The sequence below is a fragment of the Bombina bombina genome, chromosome 1 (assembly GCF_027579735.1).
Source record: "Bombina bombina isolate aBomBom1 chromosome 1, aBomBom1.pri, whole genome shotgun sequence".
NCBI classification, from domain to species: Eukaryota; Metazoa; Chordata; class Amphibia; order Anura; family Bombinatoridae; genus Bombina; species Bombina bombina.
In genome coordinates this window covers 1,327,538,882-1,327,551,986 of record NC_069499.1, presented here as the reverse complement: position 1 = coordinate 1,327,551,986, position 13,105 = coordinate 1,327,538,882, and the positions used below count along the sequence as shown (strand labels likewise).

Sequence of the window (13,105 nt, the reverse complement as noted above, 5' to 3'; positions counted from 1 at the left end):
CATATACAGATACAAGGAAGCCAGTAGCCTCAGGAGTAGTGTGTATATACAGATGCAAGGAAGCCAGTAGCCTCAGGAGTAGTGTGCATATACAGATACAAGGAACCAGTAGTCTCGGGAGTAGTGTGCATATACAGATGCAAGGAAGCCAGTAGCCTCAGGAGTAGTAAGCATATACAGATACAAGGAAGCCAGTAGCCTCAGGAGTAGTGTGCATACCCAGATACAAGGAAGCCAGTAGCCTCAGGAGCAGTGTGCATATACAGATACAAGGAAGCCAGTAGCCTCAGGAGTAGTGTGTATATACAGATGCAAGGAAGCCAGTAGCCTCAGGTGTAGTTTGTATATACAGATGCAAGGAAGCCAGTAGCCTCAGGTGTAGTGTGCATATACAGATGCAAGGAAGCCAGTAGCCTCAGGAGTAGTGTGCATATACAGATGCAAGGAACCAGTAGTCTCGGGAGTAGTGTGCATATACAGATGCAAGGAAGCCAGTAGCCTCAGGAGTAGTAAGCATATACAGATACAAGGAAGCCAGTAGCCTCAGGAGTAGTGTGCATACCCAGATACAAGGAAGCCAGTAGCCTCAGGAGTTGTGTGCATATACAGATACAAGGAAGCCAGTAGCCTCAGGAGTAGTGTGTATATACAGATGCAAGGAAGCCAGTAGCCTCAGGAGTAGTGTGCATATACAGATGCAAGGAAGCCAGTAGCCTCAGGAGTAGTGTGCATATACAGATGCAAGGAACCAGTAGTCTCGGGAGTAGTGTGCATATACAGATACAAGGAAGCCAGTAGCCTCGGGAGTAGTGTGCATATACAGATATAAGGAACCAGTAGCCTCAGGAGTAGTGTGCATATACAGATACAAGGAAGCCAGTAGCCTCAGAAGTAGTGTGCATATACAGATACAAGGAAGCCAGTAGCCTTAGGAGTAGTGTGTATATACAGATACAAGGAAGCCAGTAGCCTCAGGAGGAGTGTGCATATACAGATGCAAGGAAGCCAGTAGTCTCGGGAGTAGTATGCATATACAGATACAAGGAAGCCAGTAGCCTCAGGAGTAGTGTGCATATACAGATACAAGGATGCCAGTAGCCTCAGGAGTAGTGTGCATATACAGATGCAAGGAAGCCAGTAGCCTCAGGAGTAGTTTGCATATACAGATACAAGGAAGCCAGTAGCCTCAGCAGTAGTGTGCATACCCAGATACAAGGAAGCCAGTAGCCTCAGGAGTAGTGTACATATACAGATACAAGGAAGCCAGTAGCCTCAGGAGTAGTGTGTATATACAGATGCAAGGAAGCCAGTAGCCTCAGGAGTAGTGTGCATATACAGATACAAGGAAGCCAGTAGCCTCAGGAGTAGTGTGCATATACAGATGCAAGGAACCAGTAGCCTCAGGAGTAGTGTGCATATACAGATACAAGGAACCAGTAGTCTCGGGAGTAGTGTGCATATACAGATACAAGGAAGCCAGTAGCCTCAGGAGTAGTGTGCATATACAGATACAAGGAAGCTAGTAGCCTCAGGAGTAGTGTGCATATACAGATACAAGGAAGTCAGTAGCCTCAGGAGTAGTGTGCATATACAGATACAAGGAAGCCAGTAGCCTCAGAAGTAGTGTGCATATACAGATGCAAGGAACCAGTAGTCTCGGGAGTAGTGTGCATATACAGATACAAGGAAGCCAGTAGCCTCAGGAGTAGTGTGTATATACAGATACAAGGAAGCCAGTAGCCTCAGGAGTAGTGTGCATATACAGATACAAGGAAGTCAGTAGCCTCAGGAGTAGTGTGCATATACAGATACAAGGAAGTCAGTAGCCTCAGGAGTAGTGTGCATATACAGATACAAGGAAGCCAGTAGCCTCAGAAGTAGTGTGCATATACAGATGCAAGGAACCAGTAGTCTCGGGAGTAGTGTGCATATACAGATACAAGGAAGCCAGTAGCCTCGGGAGTAGTGTGCATATACAGATACAAGGAACCAGTAGCCTCAGGAGTAGTGTGCATATACAGATACAAGGAAGCCAGTAGCCTCAGGTGTAGTGTGCATATACAGATACAAGGAACCAGTAGTCTCGGGAGTAGTGTGCACATGCAGATGGGGAAAGGTAAATTTCATAAGACTATTGAACAGCTTCACCTTTTAAACTCGGTATAAAATATTTTTTTTTTAGTTTTGCAGTTAAAGAGATTGGAGTAGCCTTGCCTTTTTTCCTTAAAGGGACATTAAACACTAAATGAATACTAGATAGAATAAAGCATTAAAAGAAAAGATTAGTCTGAGAATAACATGTAGATGGATATTTTTTTAAAGTTGTATTAATTGTTTAAATATTGATAAAATAAGTGTATAGTTTTAGTGTCTATAAAGCAATAGGTGCTGCCATGCTGTAACCTAGGTTTCTTTCTCTGCTAAGGCCTATTAGAAACAGTTATAAGTAAGTCACTAGAGTGTGCAGCCAATGACTGTGTGGAATATAACAGTGTTCAACACTTCCACTTCTAACAGGAACCGAAAAGCACAATTATCAGAATGAAATTACAGGGAAAGGGGACAAAATAAAAAAAATAAAGTACATTGCAAAGTTCTTTTTTTATTTACAATTTGCCATTTTATATTACTATCTCAAAACGTTTAATGCCCCTTTAAGTTGATTTAGCACTGATTCAGTGTATAAATACATTTATTAAACAGGTATTGTGAAGAAACAGATATATTCCTTTATAATCCCCATCTAATAGCTAAATATAAATTTTTATATACACAATAATAGTTACAACAAACTACCTAATATGACCACTGCTAATGCAAAGAATGCTGTTCCTATCATGGTTGTTGACACTAAACTGATAACCCACCTTAAGAGAGCAAATGACTAAAGAGACAGTGGAAGGGGGAGGGGTACACTAATGTACAGAAAAGTACATAACTGTATTACACCAAACTTCCCTGGGAGAAAACATAATTTATGTAAGAACTTACCTGATAAATTCATTTCTTTCATATTAACAAGAGTCCATGAGCTAGTGACGTATGGGATATACATTCCTACCAGGAGGGGCAAAGTTTCCCAAACCTTAAAATGCCTATAAATACACCCCTCACCACACCCACAAATCAGTTTAACAAATAGCCAAGAAGTGGGGTGATAAGAAAAAAAGTGCGAAGCATATAAAATAAGGAATTGGAATAATTGTGCTTTATACAAAAAAATCATAACCACCACAAAAAAGGGCGGGCCTCATGGACTCTTGTTAATATGAAAGAAATGAATTTATCAGGTAAGTTCTTACATAAATTATGTTTTCTTTCATGTAATTAACAAGAGTCCATGAGCTAGTGACGTATGGGATAATGACTACCCAAGATGTGGATCTTTCCACACAAGAGTCACTAGAGAGGGAGGGATAAAATAAAGACAGCCAATTCCTGCTGAAAATAATCCACACCCAAAATAAAGTTTAACGAAAAACATAAGCAGAAGATTCAAACTGAAACCGCTGCCTGAAGAACTTTTCTACCAAAAACTGCTTCAGAAGAAGAAAATACATCAAAATGGTAGAATTTAGTAAAAGTATGCAAAGAGGACCAAGTTGCTGCTTTGCAGATCTGGTCAACCGAAGCTTCATTCCTAAACGCCCAGGAAGTAGATACTGACCTAGTAGAATGAGCTGTAATTCTCTGAGGCGGAATTTTACCCGACTCAACATAGGCAAGATGAATTAAAGATTTCAACCAAGATGCCAAAGAAATGGCAGAAGCTTTCTGGCCTTTCCTAGAACCGGAAAAGATAACAAATAGACTAGAAGTCTTACGGAAAGATTTCGTAGCTTCAACATAATATTTCAAAGCTCTAACAACATCCAAAGAATGCAACGATTTCTCCTTAGAATTCTTAGGATTAGGACATAATGAAGGAACCACAATTTCTCTACTAATGTTGTTGGAATTCACAACTTTAGGTAAAAATTCAAAAGAAGTTCGCAACACCGCCTTATCCTGATGAAAAATCAGAAAAGGAGACTCACAAGAAAGAGCAGATAATTCAGAAACTCTTCTAGCAGAAGAGATGGCCAAAAGGAACAAAACTTTCCAAGAAAGTAATTTAATGTCCAATGAATGCATAGGTTCAAACGGAGGAGCTTGAAGAGCTCCCAGAACCAAATTCAAACTCCAATGAGGAGAAATTGACTTAATGACAGGTTTTATACGAACCAAAGCTTGTACAAAACAATGAATATCAGGAAGAATAGCAATCTTTCTGTGAAAAAGAACAGAAAGAGCGGAGATTTGTCCTTTCAAAGAACTTGCGGACAAACCCTTATCTAAACCATCCTGAAGAAACTGTAAAATTCTCGGTATTCTAAAAGAATGCCAAGAAAAATGATGAGAAAGACACCAAGAAATATAAGTCTTCCAGACTCTATAATATATCTCTCGAGATACAGATTTACGAGCCTGTAACATAGTATTAATCACGGAGTCAGAGAAACCTCTTTGACCAAGAATCAAGCGTTCAATCTCCATACCTTTAAATTTAAGGATTTCAGATCCGGATGGAAAAAAGGACCTTGCGACAGAAGGTCTGGTCTTAACGGAAGAGTCCATGGTTGGCAAGATGCCATCCGGACAAGATCCGCATACCAAAACCTGTGAGGCCATGCCGGAGCTATTAGCAGAACAAACGAGCATTCCCTCAGAATCTTGGAGATTACTCTTGGAAGAAGAACTAGAGGCGGAAAGATATAGGCAGGATGATACTTCCAAGGAAGTGATAATGCATCCACTGCCTCCGCCTGAGGATCCCGGGATCTGGACAGATACCTGGGAAGTTTCTTGTTTAGATGAGAGGCCATCAGATCTATCTCTGGGAGCCCCCACATTTGAACAATCTGAAGAAATACCTCTGGGTGAAGAGACCATTCGCCCGGATGCAACGTTTGGCGACTGAGATAATCCGCTTCCCAATTGTCTACACCTGGGATATGAACCGCAGAGATTAGACAGGAGCTGGATTCCGCCCAAACCAAAATTCGAGATACTTCTTTCATAGCCAGAGGACTGTGAGTCCCTCCTTGATGATTGATGTATGCCACAGTTGTGACATTGTCTGTCTGAAAACAAATGAACGATTCTCTCTTCAGAAGAGGCCAAAACTGAAGAGCTCTGAAAATTGCACGGAGTTCCAAAATATTGATCGGTAATCTCACCTCCTGAGATTCCCAAACTCCTTGTGCCGTCAGAGATCCCCACACAGCTCCCCAACCTGTGAGACTTGCATCTGTTGAAATTACAGTCCAGGTCGGAAGAACAAAAGAAGCCCCCTGAATTAAACGATGGTGATCTGTCCACCACGTTAGAGAGTGACGAACAATCGGTTTTAAAGATATTAATTGATATATCTTCGTGTAATCCCTGCACCATTGGTTCAGCATACAGAGCTGAAGAGGTCACATGTGAAAACGAGCAAAGGGGATCGCGTCCGATGCAGCAGTCATAAGACCTAGAATTTCCATGCATAAGGCTACCGAAGGGAATGATTGAGACTGAAGGTTTCGACAAGCTGTAATCAATTTTAGACGTCTCTTGTCTGTTAAAGACAGAGTCATGGACACTGAATCTATCTGGAAACCTAGAAAGGTTACCCTTGTTTGAGGAATCAAAGAACTTTTTGGTAAATTGATCCTCCAACCATGATCTTGAAGAAACAACACAAGTCGATTCGTATGAGACTCTGCTAAATGTAAAGACTGAGCAAGTACCAAGATATCGTCCAAATAAGGAAATACCACAATACCCTGTTCTCTGATTACAGACAGAAGGGCACCGAGAATCTTTGTGAAAATTCTTGGAGCTGTAGCAAGGCCAAACGGTAGAGCCACAAATTGGTAATGCTTGTCTAGAAAAGAGAATCTCAGGAACTGATAATGATCTGGATGAATCGGAATATGCAGATATGCATCCTGTAAATCTATTGTGGACATATAATTCCCTTGCTGAACAAAAGGCAATATAGTCCTTACAGTAACCATCTTGAACGTTGGTATCCTTACATAACGATTCAATAATTTTAGATCCAGAACTGGTCTGAAGGAATTCTCCTTCTTTGGTACAAAGAAGAGATTTGAATAAAACCCCATCCCCTGTTCCGGAACTGGAACTGGCATAATTACTCCAGCCAACTCTAGATCTGAAACACAATTCAGAAATGCTTGAGCTTTCACTGGATTTACTGGGACACGGGAAAGAAAAAATCTCTTTGCAGGAGGTCTCATCTTGAAACCAATTCTGTACCCTTCTGAAACAATGTTCTGAATCCAAAGATTGTGAACAGAATTGATCCAAATTTCTTTGAAAAAACGTAACCTGCCCCCTACCAGCTGAACTGGAATGAGGGCCGTACCTTCATGTGAACTTAGAAGCAGGCTTTGCCTTTCTAGCAGGCTTGGATTTATTCCAGACTGGAGATGGTTTCCAAACTGAAACTGCTCCTGAGGACGAAGGATCAGGCTTTTGTTCTTTGTTGAAACGAAAGGAACGAAAACGATTGTTAGCCCTGTTTTTACCTTTAGATTTTTTATCCTGTGGTAAAAAAGTTCCTTTCCCACCAGTAACAGTTGAAATAATAGAATCCAACTGAGAACCAAATAATTTGTTTCCCTGGAAAGAAATGGAAAGTAGAGTTGATTTAGAAGCCATATCAGCATTCCAAGTCTTAAGCCATAAAGCTCTTCTGGCTAAGATAGCCAGAGACATAAACCTAACATCAACTCTAATAATATCAAAAATGGCATCACAGATAAAATTATTAGCATGCTGGAGAAGAATAATAATATCATGAGAATCACGATTTGTTACTTGTTGCGCTAGAGTTTCCAACCAAAAAGTTGAAGCTGCAGCAACATCAGCCAATGATATAGCAGGTCTAAGAATATTACCTGAACACAGATAAGCTTTTCTTAGAAAAGATTCAATTTTTCTATCTAAAGGATCCTTAAACGAGGTACCATCTGACGTAGGAATGGTAGTACGTTTAGCAAGGGTAGAAATAGCCCCATCAACTTTAGGGATTTTGTCCCAAAATTCTAACCTGTCAGGCGGAACAGGATATAATTGCTTAAAACGTTTAGAAGGAGTAAATGAATTACCTAATTTATCCCATTCTTTGGAAATTACTGCAGAAATAGCATTAGGAACAGGAAAAACTTCTGGAATAACCGCAGGAGCTTTAAAAACCTTATCCAAACGTATAGAATTAGTATCAAGAGGACTAGAATCCTCTATTTCTAAAGCAATTAGTACTTCTTTAAGTAAAGAGCGAATAAATTCCATCTTAAATAAATATGAAGATTTATCAGCATCAATCTCTGAGATAGAATCCTCTGAACCAGAAGAGTCCAAAGAATCAGAATGATGGTGTTCATTTAAAAATTCATCTGTAGAGAGAGAAGATTTAAAAGACTTTTTACGTTTACTAGAAGGAGAAATAACAGACAAAGCCTTCTTTATGGATTCAGAAACAAAATCTCTTATGTTATCAGGAACATTCTGCACCTTAGATGTTGAGGGAACTGCAACAGGCAATGGTACATTACTAAAGGAAATATTATCTGCTTTAACAAGTTTGTCATGACAATTATTACAAACAACAGCTGGAGGAATAGCTACCAAAAGTTTACAGCAGATACACTTAGCTTTGGTAGATCCAGCAGGCAGTGATTTTCCTGTAGTATCTTCTGGCTCAGATGCAACGTGAGACATCTTGCAATATGTAAGAGAAAAAACAACATATAAAGCAAAATAGATCAAATTCCTTATAAGACAGTTTCAGGAATGGGAAAGAATGCCAAATATCAAGCTTCTAGCAACCAGAAGCAAATGAAAAATGAGACTGAAATAATGTGGAGACAAAAGCGACGCCCATATTTTTTAGCGCCAAATAAGACGCCCACATTATTTGGCGCCTAAATGCTTTTGGCGCCAAAAATGACGCCACATCCGGAACGCCGACATTTTTGGCGCAAAATAACGTCAAAAAATGACGCAACTTCCGGCGACACGTATGACGCCGGAAACGGAAAAGAATTTTTGCGCCAAAAAAGTCCGCGCCAAGAATGACGCAATAAAATGAAGCATTTTCAGCCCCCGCGAGCCTAACAGCCCACAGGGAAAAAAGTCAAATTTTTTTGAGGTAAGAAAAATATGATAATTCAATGCATAATCCCAAATATGAAACTGACTGTCTGAAAATAAGGAAAGTTGAACATTCTGAGTCAAGGCAAATAAATGTTTGAATACATATATTTAGAACTTTATAAATAAAGTGCCCAACCATAGCTTAGAGTGTCACAGAAAATAAGACTTACTTACCCAAGGACACTCATCTACATGTTTGTAGAAAGCCAAACCAGTACTGAAACGAGAATCAGTAGAGGTAATGGTAAATATAAGAGTATATCGTCGATCTGAAAAGGGAGGTAAGAGATGAATCTCTACGACCGATAACAGAGAACCTTATGAAATAGACCCCGTAGAAGGAGATCACTGCATTCAATAGGCAATACTCTCTTCACATCCCTCTGACATTCACTGCACGCTGAGAGGAAAACCGGGCTCCAACTTGCTGCGGAGCGCATATCAACGTAGAATCTAGCACAAACTTACTTCACCACCTCCCTTGGAGGCAAAGTTTGTAAAACTGATTTGTGGGTGTGGTGAGGGGTGTATTTATAGGCATTTTAAGGTTTGGGAAACTTTGCCCCTCCTGGTAGGAATGTATATCCCATACGTCACTAGCTCATGGACTCTTGTTAATTACATGAAAGAAAGTGGAACAAGCACACTTGTATTTTACAGCAAAACAACAAAATAAACAATAAATGTATATAGCAATAATGTAATATGTTTAATAATGAAACATTTTATGCATTGCACCTTTTTAATTAATATGACAAATTAATACTAGCACCATTAGAATTACCAAATTGACCTACCTTAATCATGCTGTTTGTTAATGGGAAAAGGGGGGGGGGGGTGAAACTTTGAATCCTACATCAGATCTAAACAGTGAAGGTTAAATTGGTAGAGGTTGTTAGATAGCCCGATGGACTGTGCAGCATATAGCAAGGGGAGTAAGGAGGATGGTATGTGAGTAACTATCACACATCAATCTTTTTCAGTTAGTTGTGCAAGGTGAGGCAGTATGAGGAGGACAGTATAATAGAACATCTATACCCTTCATAGTGCCTTAAAATTCAGTGCAATACTTTATGGAGCCAGACACAAAAGTGAAATTGTAAGGTGTCTGTAAAGTTTTAGTGGCTATGTGGGCTGCATCAGCAGATTTAAAGATAACTTCTACTGACTATTGTATTAAAGGGACAGGAAACCCCAAAATGTTCTTTCGTGCTTTGGATAGAACATTTAATTTTAAACAATTTTTCAATTTACTTCTATTATAAAAAATATAGTTCATTCTATTGTTATCCTTTGCTGAAAGAACAGCATTGCCATACTAACCGCTAGATAACCATTTGTTCCAGAAACTGTTATAACTTTATGCTCTTAATAAAGGCTTCTTTTAGCCGAAACGCGTAGAGCTGTATTTTAAATAAAACCTGAAGCTGCACCTGAAGACACCTTTGTGATGATTTTAATAAAAGGCTTATTTTAACTGCAATCTTGTGAGTATAACCAGTTTGTGCGCCTACCACATTGTCTATTTTGAGCTCTTTTATTTTGGAAGTGAAAGCAACAAGGTTGACTCAGAGGACGTGGGCAGCTTGGTTCTCTGGAGGTGACACAGCGCCGCCACTTTCTACACTTTCTGCTTATATACACGGTTTGGGAGAACCGGTGCTGGCAGAGAGCACCTGAAGGGAAGTGCTAACATTGCTTCATACTTTATCCTTTCTAACAGCTAGCTGAACATATCTAATTAGTCAATCACAAGAGACAAAAGTGTGCAGACACCAATAACCAGCTAGCTCCCACTAGTTTAGGATATGTGCATATTCTTTTTCAACAAGGGATACCAAGAGAATGAAGCACATTTGAAAATAGAAGTGTCTTAAAATGACACGCTCTATCTGAATCATGCAAGTTTCATTTTGACTTTCCTATCCCTTTAATATAGATTATGTGGTTATCAAATTACATATTATATGGAATGTGGCATATGCGGCAGAAGGGGGGGAAAAAAAAAGTTTCGTCAGCAGAAGCAGAAGCTAAGCACCTGCAGCTCAGAGCAACTGCAAGATGCAATCATCATGTGAGAAATTTTAATGATTACCTAAATTAAATTTTTTCTCTAGATATTAAGATCTGTGCAAACATAGCTCATCTGCCATTATACGGTATTTTAACAGAGACAAAGTTACAGTCTTGTATATATTGGGACCAGGTTCATTACCTCAATTTCATACATTGGAGCTCCCAGGATATCTCTCAAGGCATGACGATCAATAAGAATTGGCATTTCAGGAGGCAAGGCCAGGTCTGCTGTCTCACTGACAATTCCAGATTTGGAATCCTCTGGGGTCATCTTGTGTTCTGAGATAAGAAAACCTCATGAGTACTCAGAGAAGCCATTTACAATGACATTGATAAATTAAATGGAGATGAATTGCCACTTCAGCTAAGATTCAACATCCATAATGAGTTGGAAAGATAAGTGGTATATCACTGACCAAATCCAATGCAATCTTCTATTTATATTCATGCACAAGATAACCATTAGAAGGAAGACAGACTATTATAGATCACTATCCAAATGAAAGTTTGTTTTGTTTAGAATCTTTTACTTGCTTCTAGGTCATATTCTTTATCAAATTAAAAATCAAAATGATCAAAATTATATTTTAATAAATATAAAATAACATTATCTCTGTACCTCTAGAATCTATGTTGCCTTTATAGTGTTAAAGCAGATAAATGAGGGCAAAAGTCAGATGGAAGGAGCATGTTTTGGAATAAAATGTGAGTGTGACAGAAATAATGGGTATTTCATTTTTGTTATGTTGGAGATATGGGAGATGAAATATGGCTGAGTAAGCATTGAAGAGAAAGGAAGAAATGCAGATGTAAAAATAGACTAGTATAGTTAGAGAGCTTTAGGTCAGGAGAGACAAACAGAGCTGATATGTAGGGGAGATATATTTTGTCTTGTTCTACAGGGTCGGTGGAGGTGCAGTTATAGCAGTGTATGTGCAGGGTCAGGGCCGGGGGAGTCACGTGTTCTGACGGTTGAGCTAGGTAGTTTAGGGGTTGTGGTTGGACATTTGTGGGACAGGGCCTATCTAAAAGAACAGGAGCAGGGAGTAGTCATTTTAACCTTTTACCCTCCTCTTCAGCCCAATAGGGGTGCAAAATAGAAGAATGGGGTTGCTTTGCACCCCTTACTCCACCCCTAGAACCTCCACTGTACATGGAGCTATAAGTATAGGGGAGAGATGGAAAATAAATATGGCTGCAGCTAGGAAAGAGAGGATGCAGATATGTGGGGGAAGACGACACATATGAAGAGAGGAAAATTAAACAAAATGAGGGACTATGAATTGTTGAGAGTAAGAGAAACTGAGCTAGGACCTGTAATGTGGGGAATAGATAAAGAGTGAACAAATGGTTTGTTAAGAATCTTAAAGACAGGAGAATACCAGGAAAAAAATAAATAAAATGAAGCTGTGTCGGGAAACGTGGAAAAGTTAGATAAGTGACAGATACAAGTTAAAATATAGAGAGAATGAATCCCAATAAAACTTCAATAGGAAATAGCACAACATTTTGGATACATTTTACATTTTCTTTCCGAGCTGTACACAAGGCATGTTAACAAATTTGCTGTTAAGTTCTAGAAGACAGAATTAAACATCAGGGACCAACAATACTAATCTGGATGGTCCATTAGTTTTCTCTGCTCCCCAAGCCCAACTCATCAGTAAATCTAATAGAGATGCTGGGAAGAGCCATTAGCAGGCAGCATAATCACATTATACCGTGATGCAGCAAACATGTTCAGCATCTTAATGACATTAGTACTGGGGTCTATTTCATACAGTTACACAGGTAGAATTAGAATGTGGGCCAATCAGATGGACCTTGGGAAAACACTTACCTTTTCAATACATCTAGTTTTAAAAACTCCAAAGGACACCAAGGAAATATTTTTTTTTTCAGGTGATTAAAAAGAAATGTATTTTGTAAATAAGATATTCTGGTCTGCCTATGATAAAGGCATGAAACCTCAGGTATATTCAGCATACCTTAAAGGGCCATTATAGTGGAAAAATAACATGCTCTAATTCATCAGAGTAATTCATAAGATACAGCTAAGTTCCCAAACAGAACCTATGGCTGACCCAATCAGCAGCTGCACAAGTGGTACTTTAACTACGTGTTTAACCCTATGCATTTCAGGAGCATGTCATTTCTCCACTATAAATATGCATACATAGTATCCTAAGGGTTCATTATCAAGGACAGTAAAATACATAACATAGAGCTATTAGTTAAAGAGAAATGTAACAACTAAAATTCTCCTTTATGCCTGATGTAACCTTAAGAAAGGAAAAACTGTAATGATGTATACAAGAATTCTTTATTTAAAGATCAACTCACTAGAGTATCTGCTCTGTGAGCAATTACCATTTAGCCCCTCTATCTACTTTTATTTTGTGAGATTTTGCTATGATCTTGCACGATTTGAAGGACTTGCCGTATAAAATAGTGACTGTTAGGTACGCACGCTCTTGCTAGTCCTGGGAACAACATCTGGAATTAAAGGTTAAAGTCTCTCTACAATGGTATGTGATAGTTTTATTATTTGATTTTGGGAACCCTGCTCCACCCCTATATGTTAGCATCATTATATCTTAACATATGTTAGTTCATAGTTCTAACCAATGCCAGAAATTAGCCCTGAAAATAATAAATATATGTAGAAAACAAAATTGAGTCATTTTATAACTCAAAACTATTTCCAAATGTATATCAATTAATGACAGTATCTACAATAATGACCAAGAAGATATGTAATATTATTAATTTGCTACATATTGCATTGCTGTAGTGAATTAATGAGAATTTGACTGCCAAATTT

At 38.9% G+C, this 13,105-nt stretch overlaps 1 protein-coding gene across 1 annotated transcript in view; it reads right to left on the bottom strand.

The window, feature by feature from the left end:
- LONP2 (lon peptidase 2, peroxisomal) overlaps positions 1–13,105 on the bottom strand; it is a 530,106-nt gene that overhangs the window by 108,734 nt on the left and 408,267 nt on the right. Inside the window, exon 13 of the mRNA XM_053719407.1 lies at positions 10,421–10,560. Coding sequence (XP_053575382.1) covers positions 10,421–10,560 — 140 coding nt within the window. The remainder of the gene's footprint in view (positions 1–10,420; positions 10,561–13,105) is intronic.